This window comes from Stylophora pistillata, chromosome 11, assembly GCF_964205215.1.
Source record: "Stylophora pistillata chromosome 11, jaStyPist1.2, whole genome shotgun sequence".
NCBI lineage: Eukaryota > Metazoa > Cnidaria > Anthozoa > Scleractinia > Pocilloporidae > Stylophora > Stylophora pistillata.
In genome coordinates this window covers 28,574,334-28,591,594 of record NC_142529.1, presented here as the reverse complement: position 1 = coordinate 28,591,594, position 17,261 = coordinate 28,574,334, and the positions used below count along the sequence as shown (strand labels likewise).

General features: G+C 37.7%; 2 protein-coding genes across 2 annotated transcripts; one reads left to right on the top strand and one right to left on the bottom strand.

Moving 5' to 3' along the window:
• Positions 1 to 7,513: 7,513 nt before the first annotated feature.
• On the top strand, positions 7,514 to 8,945 carry LOC148721018 (melanocyte-stimulating hormone receptor-like). The gene has a single exon (XM_088739600.1). It carries the CDS (start codon positions 7,742 to 7,744, stop codon positions 8,687 to 8,689), a length of 948 nt encoding a protein of 315 aa, XP_088595726.1. The 5' UTR covers positions 7,514 to 7,741; the 3' UTR covers positions 8,690 to 8,945.
• A 4,432-nt stretch (positions 8,946 to 13,377) lies between these two features.
• On the bottom strand, positions 13,378 to 15,143 carry LOC148721017 (melanocortin receptor 5-like). Its single transcript, XM_088739431.1, has one exon. The coding sequence runs from the start codon at positions 15,105 to 15,107 to the stop codon at positions 14,172 to 14,174; it is 936 nt and encodes a 311-aa protein (XP_088595557.1). The 5' UTR covers positions 15,108 to 15,143; the 3' UTR covers positions 13,378 to 14,171.
• Positions 15,144 to 17,261: the final 2,118 nt, after the last annotated feature.

The following is a 17,261-nucleotide window of genomic DNA, read 5'->3' as shown; positions in this document are numbered from 1 at the left end:
ATACCATCTTGTTTTGTTATTTCAGTCGCCTCGTATATAAGAATTTTTCGGGGTCTCAGTTATCATCAGGCTCAGGTACAAGATCATGTCCAACAACAGCCGAGCCAACCGAATGCACTGAACATGGCGCGATACAAAAAGGCAGTGTACAGTGCACTGTGGGTGCAGTTAGCATCGGTAGTTTGCTATTCCCCATATTTCATAGTGGCAGCTGTAATCACTAACCTGAGCACTGAAACGTTTCCGTCAAACTTAGTAGTCATAAGGGAAGTAGCAAGTGTCTTAATTTGCTTTAATTCGACGTTAAATCCATCTCTTTACTGCTGGAAGATTAGTGAAGTGAGACAAGCAGTGAAGCAGACATTCAGACAAGCACTTTGCTGTCCCTGGAGTTAGATCCCTCATGAGTTATACTTGTATTGAAGACTTTCAAAGGTGACCATAAAGTCGCGTTTATTTTCAGAGAATACTTATCTTTGTTATAAGATGGGACGAGACAGCTCAAAGAAATTTTTGCTCGAAGTTCGTAGGTAATCTGCGGAAAGAAAAGCAATGGAAACACGAGCTATATTTCTTAAAAATGTTTTTCGTGCTACTAATTCAAACTTTATCATAATTATATCTAATCATAATCGAAGAAATATATGCATGTATTTTACTGTCATATTTATTCTTCTTTTAAGAAATTTCGAGGTATTTGTTTGTTACGATTAAAACATGTCAAATTTTTTATTTCTCGCTAATCGGTGAAAAGCGCTTAATGTTGGCGCCATATATCCAAACGAGCTGGTCTAGTTTCAATCTTCAATTTTTTGTGGTTAGTAGAAAAATATCCGTGATACTTATAAATATGTGAAGATGATTTTTCACCTGCACATGTCAACTGGGTTTGGCAAAGGATCTGAAATAAAATTTACCATCATCAGTTGTAACAGAGTTCTCTTTCAGATCGATCGAGACTAAGTGCGCAGCCTGTGGTACTTGGTAAAAGCGACTGGTACTGGTGTCCAGATTCGAACTAAGATCTAGAATTCGCCGTCAAACCAAAATTTGTCATACTTTGGCTAAAAACAAGTTTTCCCTCTATTTTTGCCAAGTACAATTAACAAATGGTAAACACCACAGCGTACACTATTGAGTTTTGGATGCACGCGGGAGGTTGCTAAGCACGAAAGAAGCGTAAGAGTCGCTCAAGGCGATAGCCGAGAGCGACTCTAGCTTTTTGAGTGCTTAGCAAACCTCCCAAGTGCATCGATAACTCAGTATTATATGCTGTGGTGTTTACCATTTGTTTTATATAGATAGATAGATACTTTATTGGTAAATTCTTCGCAGCATGAACTGAATTGCGTATTCACAGATATAAAATAAAAATTACTATGTACATGTATTCATCTTATTAAAAAATACGTAGTTCGTCGTAAGGGGAAACTTGTACATTATTTGTGGTTGTTGACTATTCTGGCCGAAGCAATAAAAAACTGTTTTTAAGCCTATTTGTCTTGCAAAGTGGCAAAGCAAAGGTACGCTCGTGCCTTAACCTATGAGAGCTTACATAGCGGGGTGGTAAAAGTTTGCTTAATTTGTGCTGAGGATTGTTCATTATGTTGCGAAAATGTTTCACTTTCACTCACCAAATACAAAATAAAGGCTTTATGTCAAGACTTTGGTCTGTTTATAGTATGAATTATGCTTGGCCTTAGAAGGGCATGAAGAGTTTGTGCCAAAAGCTTAACAAACCTTAATAAGCCAAATTTTTCTCAACTGATTTTGATAAATGGGTCACTAAAGTACCTACTGGATTTGGTATGAAAGTTATGCGAGAAGGCAGGTGAATGTTATGGTTTTTTGAAAAATGGCAATTTTGGGTAGTGATTTTGACCTCAAATTTGACTTAACTTTACGTAATATTTACTTAGAATTTGTTGGTGAAAGGAGGACAACAAATAAAGAATGTAAAAGAAACGACAGTAAACTGCTTTTTCGCCTAATATTTTGCTCTTCTCTTATTTTGTTCTAGTCTTGGAGAAGAAACGGAAGTAAAAGAGCCCAAAAATGATGCTAATCACGCGGTTGAATTCGAACATTTTAAAATAAGGTTGCATCTGTGGCCATACATTAATTTTAATCTATATATTTATTCAAATTATTTGATTGATTGACATGGGTTTGACATCCCTAGCTTAGACCCTCTATATTTTAAAGTCGCTGAGGTTGATAATGAGCCAAAACTTAACTTTACACAAATGATATGGACATTTGATTGACACTCTATCAATGGAGCTAGGTCAGCTTGCGAGCTGGGTCCTCGTTAACAGCACTGCGGGAAGTCGCTCCTTCGCTCACCAGTCGTGTTGCTCGAGGCCTCAAACTTATTCACCAGGCCTCGGTTGTTCAAAGAGCGGATAACGTTATCCAACGGATAAATCGCTATCCAGAGGATAAGTGTTACCGAAACGTACGGTGCTATCCACCGGATAGAGATTTATCCAGTGTATATCGCTATCCGCCCTCCGAACAACCGGGGCCAGCAGGGTACAAAAAACTCATACTGAAGCGTTTATAATGAGTGCCTGCCCGTCGGCTAAGTAAGGAGGGATTGTTTATCTCACAGAGAAAACAATATTAATGTTACAGGTGTTTTTATATAATTGACAAGTTAAAGTGACGATTTCTCTGAGGTTTTCGAAACGATTAAACAACGATGAGGATGTCTCTATATGATCATTAAGTGGGAAGTAAGGTTTTAATGATCGTCATCGTTGTGAATCTGTTTAGATGCAATATTTCTCGCTGCAATCACAGATAACTTCAATCTAAGAAAAAAGGAAACTAATACAAGATAATGTCGACAACAAATTTCACTGGAGGTGGAACACAGACCAAGATATTTCAAGATCTGTACTGTTCCCCCCTCTGGTTGGTGGGCTTTCGCAAAAATTTAAAATTTCTTTTCTACCAATCTACATTCTCCTCTCCATCACAGCATTTCTTGGCAATTCTCTTATACTCGTTGCCCTTCACATAGAATCTTCCCTGCATCCTCCGTCCAAACTCTTGTATCGCTGTTTGGCAACAACTGATCTGTAGGTTGGTCTTGTTTGCCAGCCTCTCAGTGCTACTTATTGGATGTCCGTGGCTCACGAGCAATGGAATCTTTGTCGATACGTATTTGTCGCCGCTTTCCTTACAGACATTGCATTATGTGGAGTGTCATTGCTGACGATGACGGCCATAAGCGTGGACAGACTTCTCGCCCTGTTGTTGGGGCTAAGATACAGACAAATTATAACTTTGAAGCGCACATACATCACTGTAGCTACCTTTTGGATTGTATCCAGTGTTGCTGCTTTACGCTACATATTAGATTACCGTATGCTCATTTTATATGATAGGATAATTACACCATCTTGCCTTGTTATTTCAGTCGCCTCGTATATGAAAATTTTTCGGGTTCTCAGTCATCATCAGGCTCAAGTACAAGATCATCTCCAACAACAGCCGGGCCAACCAAATGCACCGAACATGGCGCGGTACAAAAAGGCAGTGAACAGTGCACTGTGGGTGCAGTTAGCGTTATTAGTTTGTTATGCACCATCCTTCATAGTAACAATTGTAATCGCTGACAGTAAAACATATTCATCACACTTAGTAGTATTAAGGGAAGTAGCAGCTGTCTTAGTTTACTTTAACTCGACGTTAAACCCGTTTTCTTTACTGCTGGAAGATTGGTGAATTAAGACAAGCAGTAAAGCAAACCATCAGAAAAGCACTTTGCTGTCCATGGAGCTAGATCTTCATCAAATTGATACTTATATTATTTTAAATTTCAAAGCTGAGTCATTAAGTCACGACTTTTATTTGAGAACGTTCGTAAGATCTGTCCTTGGATAAGCAAGAAATAAGAAAAATAAGAACTTCAGCAAAGTGTAAGGGAAAACTGGACTGTCTGATTTATGAAATGTTATTCATAACAAAGAAAAGGCTATGCTTGAACACACAATCAGACTCCATACGGCCAAAACTATTTATTTAATTTTATTTAACTGATTTGTCACTTTTTACATGCATATTTTACGTTTTATCGCCTTGCACGGTATATATTAAGTTGTCAAATTTTATTCTCTTCTCACTTGAAAATGATGACATGGTGTCATCGAAACGTAGTGTAAAACTTCTTTCACTTATTTTTATCATTAGATCATGTTCGATTAAATCTAATCCTATTCGAATTCTAACTTTGTCATGAAAACAGAGTTATATGCATTTTACTCTCATGTTTAATTTCTTTAACAAAATGTGACGGCATTGGGTAAAACTTTAAAGAGTAGTTACAGCGGAGAGTTCTCGACATACTTTTATGTTAAGTTAAACAATTTCCACCTTTGTTTGCTTCCCAAGGAAAATTGCTTGATTTTGAAGCTTTATTGCTCAACGCGCTGGTTAATATTTACTCTCGTCGTCTTGAGGTAAATGAAATTCAATCATCGTGTGGCGCTTTAACAATTCGTAATTTAAACCGTCGTGATCAAAGGAGAATTTAGAGAAATGCACCATTAAAATATTCTAAACGACGTTCATTTTGAATATTCTAACCAAGATTGTAAAATTGCAAGAAGTATATGGTTTGGTAGGTTAACATCCTGTCACGGTTTTGTTTAAGATTTTAGTCAGGGGATACAAAAAGGAGAAAAATATGCTCCAAAACTTTGTTCATTGCAAATTTAATTCAAAGTTGACATCTGTGACAAAAATTTGAATTTCAGTTATTTGATGCATTCGGAGATTGTCACGAAATTAATGTTTCCTCAGACGATCTCTTGCTTTGACCAAGTAAAGTACCCAGCTTATACTTTTTATTTTCAGTTCGCTGAGGCTGATTATGTGTCAAGTCTGAACTTCACACAGATCTTTAGTTTAGTATCGAATGCAATAAAGGAAGAACATCTCCACTTAATAATCGGCCCTTAAATGACAATTTATCCTAATGTACCACTTAATTCATCTCTTATAAAGGGTGACAAGAAAGAGTTCCCTTATGGTATTGTCAAACAGAAATATAGCCGATGTCTTTGTTTTTGCCAACGATAATTATTTTTAGCTAAACTCTACTAATTGAGAAGAAAAAGCTGGTGTCGGCCCACTCGTAACTGTTTAGAAGTTCAGCTGCAGTTGCTATTCGGAATAATCGAAGAGAATTTAAAAGAAGTAAAAATTTCCTGGATAAACTCCTAAACCGTATTGAAGAATTGCATGATATACTGCATCTTTTAAGCAACAGATTCACGCACTCGTTTGGTTTGTCCATCAGCTAGTTCCCCGTCGATTAATATAATAACAGATTTAGAGTAAAAAAAAAATTATAGGCTTGAAAAACAAGTAACTATAGAACGAGTACAAAATGAATAATTTGGTATTCGATAAAGCCTAGACTCAAAACGAGGTCGGGTCTGTCATGACTAACTGATGTCTCCTAAATTTTGAGTTTTAACAATTATTCATTGGTCTGTGTGCGATATGAAGCATGCGGTAATTTTACAGTCGAGCTTGAAAGACTGGTAAGAGTTGGTAATAGGCGGAGCAGTGCGCAACTTTCATTCACAAGTGATGATAAAATTAAAAAAACTAGAATGAAAAGAATTGTTCATCGAGTCTTGACAGGTTTTGACCACCCATCCCTTCATTTCCATCTCCATCAATAAGTTATCATGTTTAATTCAATATTGGATGACAACTTTCACTGCGAAAAGAGAATTGTCAATCGCTCAAGAGAATCGCAACAAGACTTCAATCTCTTGCCACATAAAAGAAAACTTGCTTCATACCAAAATATTCGCTTCAAATTATCCGGATGAAATGATCCAGGTAAAGAGGGACTCTAGGGAGAAAACTTTCAAAAGTAATTGGTGCACTGTAAAAACTGAAGCAGGTGTCTCTATAATCTCCTTTTATTGCTATTTCACACGTGAGGCACCTGATAGGTTCCGGAAAAAGTTAATCAGTTTTTGAAAAAACAGAAAATTTCCGGACACATTTTGAATGAATAAAGGCTGGTGAGGTGGTCTTTATGTGGCTAAATTTAAAGAAGTGACGTTTAAGCGATCGCGGCTTCGTGTCTGCAGTTTACAAAAATATATCTCCTTGCAATCGCAGATACACGACAAGAAAAAGAAGACAGATAATGTTGACAACAAATTTCACTAGAGGTGGAAAGTAGACGAAAACAACACAAGAACTCGTTCACAAGGCATCTTCCCTCCATCAGCCGTCCAAACTCTTTGCGACAAGACAGTAGTTAGAACATACCGGTTCTAGGAAAATAGCGTATCCACACTTGAAAATTAGATGGAAATGTATGGGAAAATGTGCAAAACTGTGTTCACTAGAAATTGAAATGAAGTATTTTAAATATAAGCTGGCATCTCTGATTACAATTTCAATTTCAATAGTTTGATGCTTTCGAGTATCCAGTTTTTTTCTTAGACCAAGTAAATTCGTCAGCTTTTATTTTTCCTTATTTCTAGTTTACCGAGGTTGATAATGATCAGTCAAGTTTAAAGTTCATGCAGATGATATGGACAATTCAAAAGCACCCTATCAAATTAAGAGAGATGGTTTGTTGCTCTTCTAAAAATGATACGATAGATGTCTCTATATCTGGCTTCCCTTTTATTGCTAACTCATACCATTTAGGGTAAGAAAAAAGCAACTTTTTAACACGGTACACAGTTTCCTGAGACATTTTAAATGCCAACAGATGTCAATTTTACAGTCAAGCTCGAAAAATGATAATAAACTAGTAGGAAATAAATTGTTCATCGAGTCAGTGATACGATTGGAAAACGCACCCCTTTATTTTCCATCTCTATTAATTAATTGTCATGTTTACCTCCATATTGGGAAAAAAACTGTCAGAATTACCCAGCGAGAATTATTCACCGCTGAAGGCAATCACAGAAAGAAAAGTTCAGTAAATTTCCTTTCGCATGGAAGTTCACCTGATACGAAAGTATTTTCTTGGTCTTATATATTGTGTTCAAGACATTGGAACTGAGAAAACAAATTTAAGCTAGGGTCTAGTTGGCTACCTTAGGTTTGTCATTATCAGGGATAATCACTAGGAGTTCGCAGGCAAAAGGAGAAGGATAAACAAAGAATGACAAAATAATTGTAGAAAATGGTTTGCTGGCGTAATATTTTGCTTTTGTGGCAATTTCGTCTAAGGTACTGGTCGGATACGTAAAGATGACTGAAAAGCTGCAAAGCGCAATTAACTACACGGGTAAATTCAAATATTTGAAACAAATTCGCAGCTGCGACCAAAATTTGAATTAAAACAGTTTGATCCGTTCGTGAAACTCGATTTATTCTAAGACCAAGAAAAATCACTAGTTTAAATTATCTGTCAAACTTGCTGAGGCTGATAATGATTTAAGTTTCAATTCCGAAAAAATAATATGAACATTTGATTAGCATCCTGTCAGTGGAGGTTAATAACAGATGTCTCCATATTTTAGTATTTTTCTCAACTGAGGTACCTCGCATGTTCCGGTAATTTTTTAACACAACCGAGAATTTTCTGACGCATTTTAAATGCTTAAACGCTGGTGAGGATTTTAATTGTGGATATTGTTTAGGAAGTAGGGCTTCAGTGATCGTTGGTAGGCGTGTGATGTTTGGACCTCATTTCTCGTTGCAATCATAGATAACTTGCCAGAAAAAACGAAACGAACACAGAACAATGTCCCTAACAAATTTCACAAGAGGTGGAACACTGACCAAAACACCTGGAGAACTGCGGTGCTCCCTTTTATTGGTTAGTGGGCTTAAGCAAGAATCAGTTTTTTTCGCAGCAGTTCACATTCTCCTCTCCATCTCAGCATTTCTTGGCAATTCCCTTATCCTTGTTGCCCTTCACAAAGAATCTTCCCTTCACCCGCCGTCTAAACTCTTGTATCGTTGTCTGGCAACAACTGATCTGTTGGTTGGTCTTGTTACCCAGCCTCTCGCTGCTACGACATGGATTTCCGTGGTCCACGAACAATGGAATCTTTGTCGATACGCATATGACGCCGCCTCCCTCACATCCCTAGCATTATGTGGAGTGTCGTTGATGACGATAACGGCCATAAGCGTGGATAGACTATTCGCCTTATTGTTGGGGCTGAGATACAGGCAAATTGTAACTTTGAAGCGCACATACATCATCTTGGCTACCTTTTGGATTGTTTCTAGCGTCGCTGCCTTATGCTCCATAATAGATTACCGTATAACCATTTTTTCTGGCTATATAATTATACCATCTTGCCTTGTTATTTCATTCCTCTCGTATATAAACATTTTTCGGGGTCTCAGTCATCATCAGGCTCAAGTACAAGATCATGGCCCACAACAGCCGAGCCAACCAAATGCACTGAACTTGGCGCCATACAAAAAGGCAGTGTACAACTCACTGTTGGTACAGTTAGCACTAGTAGTTTGCTACGCACCACACTTAATCATGATGGCAGTAGTAATCGGTGACGTTAAAACGCGTTCATTAGACTCAGTAGGCATAAGGGGGGTAGCAGGTGTCTTGCTTTACTTTAACTCGACATTAAACCCGTTCCTTTACTGCTGCAAGATAAGTGAAGTAAGACAAGCAGTGAAACAGACAATCAGACAAGCGTTTTGCTGTCCATGGTTTTAGAGTTAGAACCCCGGTTTCTTAGGGTACACTCTAATGGACAGTTTTCATAGCTTAGTAAAAACGTCACGATTAGTACCAGCCAGAGAGAACGCTCGTCAGATATGTTGAATGTTGGATATATAGGAAGAAATTAGAAACTTATGAAAAAGTCTGTACATAGTGCATAATGCTTATGAATTTTAGAGATGTGTAATATTGCTTGACTAATACTAGCAATGTGTAAATTAGCATATGGAATAAAATTGAAGTTACTGGTTCTTATAGAGTTCTTTTCACCGGACTTTTCTTTTTTTTCCCCACACTGATGATATTTATTAATCCTCCTTACTCAGCTCTGAATGAATTTCTACATAAGAAGACTGAGCTTTTAATAAGTTGTAGCATAACAATACTATCACATTTGTCCACGTGTTTGATCCTTGATACTAATTCATTCCTAGATTAAGTTGGCTGAACAGAGTTTTTTATACCTTTGTTTCTTTCACCATTTTCTCTAAAAGCCTTGATCTCTCGGTCACCAAAATTGGCAGCAAGCAAGTTAACAACACAAACTTTGTTTTTTCGATACAATTTATCCCAATTCGTTCATTTTACTTCTCGATCAATGGATTATCATGTTAACTTTAGCATTATGATAAAAACTTCATTATCAGAGGACAATTGCTAATATAATCGCTTGAGAGAATTACGACATGAAGAATTCAGTGACCTGCCTTATACGTCAAAGCTTGTTTGATACCAAAATAATTTACTTGTCTTTTCGCGAACAAGACGTTGGAAGCGAAGAAATTGTATAACTACGATATAATAGGCGAACTTTGGCTTATTAATATCCAGGAAAATCACTAAGAATATTAATTTGTTGGCGAAAGGAGGAAAACAAATAGAGAATGCAAACGAAAGCGGCAGAAAATTGTATGTTCGCGTCATTTTTTCGCTCTTCTTTTGTTTTGTTCTAGTTTTGTCGGAGACGAAACGGAGGTAAAAGAGCCACAAAATGTTACTAATTACACTGTTGAATTCGAATATGTTAAAGTAAATTTGCATGTGTGGCTATACATCAATTTCAATTCGTTATAGGAATTTGAATTTCCTTGACTGATTGATATGGGTTGGAAATCCTTAACTTGAATCTTCTTTATTTTTAGCCTGCTTAGGCTAATAATGATTCAAGCCTCAACTTTACACAAATGATATGGACATTTGATTGACACCCCATCAATGAAACTAGGTCAGCTTGCGAGCAGGTCCTTGTTATTAGTTTTGCGTCGCTCTTTTGTCCACGAGTCGTGTTGCTCAAGGCCTCAAACTTATCATTCACGAGCGAAGTAACTCTTACTGAAACGTCGATAATGGGCCCGTAGGCTAATTTAAGAGGGATTTTAGGTCGTACAGAGAAAACAGTAATTATGTTACAGGTGTTTTTATGTATTTGCTTCCTTTTCCAATTTTATACGGGGTGTACCTGACAAGTTAAAGCGACAATTTCTCTGACATTTTTCAAACGAATAAGCAATGATGGGGAAGTTATATGACTCAGTACGTAGGGAGCTCTTTTTTTAGCGATCGTCGTCGTTGTGTAGTTGTTTAGATCGAATATTTCTCAAAAAAGGAAAAAAAGAGAGGAATACAGAATAATGTCGACGGCAAATTTTACTGGGGTGGAACACAGACCAAGACATTTCAAGAACTGTATTGTTCCCCCTCTCTGGTTGGTGGGCTTCAACAAGAATTTTTTTAAATTATTTCTTGACAGTCAACATTCTCCTCTCCATCACAGCATTTATTGGAAATTCTCTTATTCTTGTTGCCCTTCACAAAGAATCTTCCCTTCATCCGTCGTCCAAACGCTTGTATCGTTATCTAGCAACAACTGATCTGTTGGTTGGTCTTGTTACCCAGCCTAGTTGTCGTTGCTAGGTTTTGGCTTTCTGTGACTCACGAACAATGGAATCTTTGTCGATATGCTTTTGAAGCCTCCTTCCTCACAGGCTATACATTATGTGGAGTGTCTTTGACGACGATGACGGCCATAAGCGTGGATAGACTTCTCGCCCCGCTGTTGGGGCTGAGATACAGACAAATTGTAACTTTGGAACGCACATACATCATTGCAGCTGGCGTTTGGATTTTATCTAATGTCGCTGCTTTATGCTACACGTTGGATTACCGTATACCCATTCTGTATTTTTCTATATTAATACCATCTTGCCTTATTATTTCAGTCACCTCCTATATAAAAATGTTTCGGGGTCTCAGTCGTCATCAGGCCCAAGTACAAGATCATTTCCAACAAAAGCCGAGCCAACCAAGTGCATTTAACACGGCGCGATACAAAAAGGCAGTGTCAAGTGCACTATGGGTACAGTTAGCACTAGTACTTTGTTAGGCACCATACTTTATAGAGACAGTTGTAGTCGCTTGTAGTAAAGCGTATTCATCACACTTTGTAGTCCTAAGGGGAGTAGCAGGTGTCTTACTTTACTTTAACTCGACGTTAAACCCTTTCCTTTACGAGGGGTGCACCGGGGCCTCTGGGAAACCGCAAAACCGGAGAAAAAAACCTCCAAAACGGAAAAACCGACGAAAAAAGGCAGCAAAACCGAAAACCGCATGCAAACCTGACAAGAACCGCTACATTTTCACATTTAAAGGGGTCAAACAGCAAAAACCGAAAACCGCATCAGAGTTTTCGTGAAAACCGAAAACCAAATGCAAAAACACGTAAAATCCGCAAACCACTCTGAATATCAAAACCGAAAAACCGAAAAACCGAACCTTTTAGGCCCAAAAACCGCAAAACCGAAAATCCCAAAGCCCCCCTCCTTTACTGCTGGAAGATAACTGAAGTAAGACGAGCAGTGAAGCAAACAATCAGACAAGCACTTTGCTGTCCATGGAGTTAGGTCCTCCTCGAGTTATATATAGTACTTTTAAAGCTGAAAGTGATTACACAATTATTATATGAAAACACCCGTCAAATATGAGATACAATGAATATATGAAGTTCATATATTTTTGAACTGCGGTATTAGATACGTATGATGGACGATCCTCGCAGTAGATAGCGCTATTTAGGCAATAGCGAAAATCAGACCTGAAAAAAATCAGGCCTGTACGGGATTAGAACCACTGACCTCTGCGATACTAGTGCAGCGCTCTACCGGTAATTGTCGCGGAACCTTTTAATAGTTCATGGTGTACGGTATTAAGGAATTAAATGAACATCTTTGCAGCTATTTTCGGGCCTTTTGGTGTAGAAAGCAAATAATAAATTTCCCAAAGAATCGTTCGTAATAGCGAATAAAAAAGATGTACTAACTGACTCCAATAAGAAAAAAAATTTCGACATCTTTTAGACAAACAGATGACGGTTACATTGTTAGATGAGTTAATCCAGTTTGGAGATTTTAAGAAAAATTTTGTAAAGAAAAAATCATTTCAAGTACTGATGGTGCTGCAAGTTCAGGTAAGACAACATATGTCTTGCCTCAATCAAAGCCGAAAAACTGGAGACGGCTCTTCATTGGACTGGATTGTCAGAAGAACGTGACCAAAATCTGACACGAGGTGGAACGCAGCATATACTTTATGACCAGTCACGTTCCCCTTCGCTAATTGATGGATTACAACAGTAATCAACTAATTTTGTTTGTCTGCAGTCAACATTCGCCTCTCCCTCATAGCTTTTCTTGGCAGCTCTCTTATTCTAAGTGCTGTGCGCAAGGAATCTTCCTTTTATTGTTTGCACGTTAGGGGGGGGGGGGGGGAGATAGTTTGCACAAACTCGCAAAGCGAAGCGTACCTGGAGGATCACAATAGCTTTTTCTTCGTGTACCACTGCCTTTCTGATGAACTGATAGATTATGGTGACCAGTAATATAACAGAAGGTGAGAGTGAATTTGGTTAAAGTTATTTATTGAGCAAGTTGTTCCTTATATCTTTTAAAGAAAGCGAACGGAAACACTAGAACCACGTCTTAAAATGTTTTTCAAGCGACGGCACTCGCCATAAATACAACAGTACATAAAAGAAACGAAGCTATGCATTCATGCATGGTAAAGGAAAGCTAACCATACTTTTAGTTGGGTTTTGCCCTCTTGTCTAACTTTCTTGTTAACGTTAATAAAGTCTGGTCTTAAGGTTGTGGTGAAGGAGATCTTATTGAAGAATTTGTTTCTTGACGGTAAAACAATTTTGATTCCTTCTTTCTAAAATAAAGCACTTTACGTTACCGTCCTATTGCAATACGAGCCGGTCAAAACTTATGAGGAAGTAAGAAACTTGAATTTGTTCAGCTTAATTGGAAAAATTACCGGCCTTTACTTTGCTTTTAACTCACAAATTGTCTCCGTTTATTTGATAACGTAAATACAAGGCACATCAATGAACGCTGAAAATAATTGGCGTGTTTCCCATTTAAAAGGTTTTCGCGCCGGAATTTTTAAACAGTAAACGCTAGTGACAAGGGTGATGACCAAAGCAGGGTTCCATCACGTACATCTCAGAAGAAAAACAGACATGTCTTTTGACAGGGTAAGCAGTTCATATAAGGAGTCTTTAAGAAAAGGGAACTCTACTGAGGAAGATTTTTAGGTAAAACAGTAACCAATTTATTTGTATACTGTCAACATTCCCCACTCCCTCACAACTTTTCTTGGCAGTTCTCTTATCCTAAGTGCCGTTCACATGGAATCTTCCTTTTATCCGCAAAGGATACCTGGAGTTTTTTTATGTTTAAGGCGGACGGCCAGGCTCCCGCGAGGGCGGTGCAAGTTTAACATACACAGGGAACGGAACCATCTTTATATATTCATAAGCATTACAGAAATTTTTCTGATAACAAGACAATTTCGAGACTAAATGTCAACCAACGCAACTCGTTTGGTAATATGGCGTCAATAACAAGTCGCTTCCTTTAAATTAGGAAAGGAACTTTGAAATTAAAAATCTCTCAAACTGCTCTTTAAAGTTTTACCCAATACTGTTATATTTCTAAAAGAAGATTAATCATGAAAGTAAAATGCATGCATATCTTTCTTCAATTATACCTTACCGTATTCATGATCATTGGTGGCTAGCTAGCACGTACAACAGTCTTGCAAAGATATGGTTAGTGTTTCCATTGCCTTTCTTTCAGCTATTTGCATGGTGTGCACAACAAGCCATTTTGTTATCATGATTACTCGATTAGACGTGAGATCCCCACAGAGCTTTGCGCTACAGAAATCAAAAGTATTGTTCGATGATTGACATAAATCGGCCTAAAAAATATAAATTAACGGGGGAAATATTTATAACATAAAAAACAAGAATTAACGGGAAAAATATTTACAACAGACTGTGCACATGCCTCAAACAGCAGTATTATTTGAGCTTTCGATTTCTTCCTATCTAATAACATATTTGACGGGCGTTTTCATGCAACAACTGTGTAATCACTTTCAGCTTCGAAAGTACTCTTTATAAGTTGAGGAGGACCTAACTCCATGGACAGCAAAGTGCTTGTCTGATTGTCTGCTTCACTGCTTGTCTTACTTCACTTATCTTCCAGCAGTAAAGAAACGGGTTTAAAGTCGAGTTAAAGAAAACTAAGGCAATTGCTACTTCCCATATTACTACTAGGTCTGATGAATATGTTTTACTGCAAACGACTACAACTGTCAGTATAAAGTTTGGTGCATAACAAACTACTAATGCTAACTGCACCCACAATGCACTGTACACTGCCTTTTTGTATCGCGCAATGTTCTGGGTATTTGGTTGGCTCGGCTGTTGTTGGACATGATCTTGTACTTGAGCCTGATGACGACTGAGACCCCGAAAAATTTTTATATACGAGGTGACTGAATGAACAAGGCAAGATGGTATTAATATACAGAAGTACAGAATGGGTATACGGTAATCTAATGTGTAGCATAAAGCAGCGACAGTACAATTAATCCAAAAGCTAGCTATAATTATGTATGTGCGTTTCAAAGTTACAATTTGTCTGTATCTCAGCCCCAACAGCAGGGCGAGAAGTCTGTCCACGCTTATGGCCGTCATCGTCATCAAAGACACTCCACATAATGTATAGCCTGTGAGGGAGGAGGCTTCAAATGCGTATCGACAAAGATTCCATTGTTCGTGAGTCACAGAAAGCCATAAACTAGCAACGAGAGGCTGGGTAACAAGACCAACCAACAGATCAGTTGCTGCCAGACAACCATATAAGAGTTTGGAGGGCGGATGAAGGGAAGACTCTTTGTGAAGGGCAACGAGGGTAAGAGAATTGCCAAGAAATGCTGTGATGAAGAGGAGAATGTGGACTGTTAGGAAAGAAATTTTTGATTCTTGTTGAACCAGTGAGGGGGAACAATACAGTTCTTGAGATGTCTTGGTCTGTGTTCCACCTTCAGTGAAATTTGTCGACATTCTTCTGTTTTCTCGTCTCCTTTTTCTTGGACTGAGGTTATCTGGGATTGCAGCGAGAAATATTTCATTTAAACAGCTACAAAACATTACTTCCTACTTAGTAATTATATAACCTCCTTGTAATTGTTTATTCGTTTGAAAAACGTCTGAGAAAGAAAAATAAAGAAGATTCAAGCTAAGGATGTCCAACCCATGTCAATCAGTTCAGGTTTTCGAATGCATATAGTGATTTCAAATTAATCGGTATGGACACCTCTGGACGCAGATACAAACCTATTTTAGAATATTTGAATTCAACTGTGTAATTTGTAACCTTTTGTGGCTCTTCCACCTTCGTTTCGTCTCCGACGAAACTAGGACAAAACAAAAGAACAAAGAATTGCTGCCGTTTCTTTCTTTTACATTTTCTATTTGTTCTTCTCCTTTCGCCAACAAATTGTAAGTGATCATCTTAGATATGAGATATAAATTTAGCCTATTGAACTTGTCAATTACACCAGGTATGAAATAACAATAAGGGGCAATTGTAGAGACATCTTTTAATATTTCTCCTCCCATTGCACAGTGCGACAAACAGACCCTCTTTACTTGGATCAACTTAAGTTGATAGGAATCTTATTAAGTGCCATATCGTTTGTGTGGTAAGTTGACACTAATAATCATCAGACTCGGCAAGCTGAAAATGGAAAAAGTTCTCAACTTAATGTTAAACCAACGTGGAATCGAAATTTGTTTAATTCTTTATTCCAAATAGCGACCTCAGCTAAACTACTAAGCAATTATATGTGGACGGCTCTCAACTGTTTATATCAATCAATTACCAAAGCTGAATTTCAATACGAATTAGCACTTAAGTCAAATCCCTTGGTAAGCACAAAACACGTCAGCAATAATACTGTTTGAAAATACAATATGAATAAGGGAACTTTCTTTGATATGCTGTTATTTTCTGCTAGGGCCGATAATAAAGTAAAAATATTCTTTGTGTATTGTACTCAATTCTGAACTACAAAAAAGCTTGAAAAGAGAGTGGAAAGATCGGAGTAGTTAACCTCTCGAAAGCGGTAGTCCTATAATTAGTATAATTTGGTATTTTATTTCAAAGTATTTTGTATTTAAATGATTTGGCAGATTTTTTATTATCCGTTGACTAAAGTATAACTAAAAGTAAAAATCAAGTAGCCTTGAGTTTCCTCCTCCTCACATAAAGATAAGAGAGTAGATGATCTAAAAGAGACTGTTTGGGGCTGCGTCGGTGGGAGTAACGAAATAATTTGGATAACGTAGCTCCATTTTCTGCCTTTAAAAGCACGCACAACCCACAATTCCTCTATTCGCTCCGACGAAGGGCTAACGCTCGAAATGTCAGCTTTTGCAATCGTTACGGTAGCCAATTTACCATTTCAACTTTGTTGATATATCCAAATTATTTCGTTACCCCCACCGACGCAGCTCCAAACAGTTTCTTTAGAAACTATCAGCCTTTATTCATTTCTATAATTAGTATAACTTAGGAACAACTAGAAAATGAACCGAATTAGCGACCTGCTGGATTAGAGGAATCCTTTGAATTAATGAACTTTTAAATTTGATAATATTCCTCATTCGAATTCCCTTTTCGGCTGTTAACATGTAGTTTCAGGATATTGATCGATCTGAAAGTGAAGAAATTTCCAAACAACCGGTTAAAGTCAATTCTATTTTATACCCATTATTTAAAGTGCACCTAAACCCAAAAATTTTTTCGCTTCAAGAAATAAGCGTATTTTTTGGAGTATTTCTGTGCAAAAATTTTTTTATTTGCTCAAATCTTCAAATATCTGTGCCCAGTTAAAATACGGAAAATCGGCCGCCATCCTGCCCCACGACCGAGTTTAAAGAGGAATGGCTCTAGCGGGTAATGTGACGTCAAATCGAGAACACGGAAGTCTGCATTTCACACATTTTCACTTGTTTGGGAAGGTTGTAGTCGATATTGTCCGAAAATAGGCCAACTAAGTGTGTTGTAGGAGGATGTAGCAACGTGCGAAATTTGAAAGAAGGTATCGCGCTTCATACATTCCTCATACAACACACCTAGTCGGCATATTTCGAACAATATCGACGACAACCTTCCCAAACAAGTGAAAATGTGTCAAATGCAGACTTTCGTGT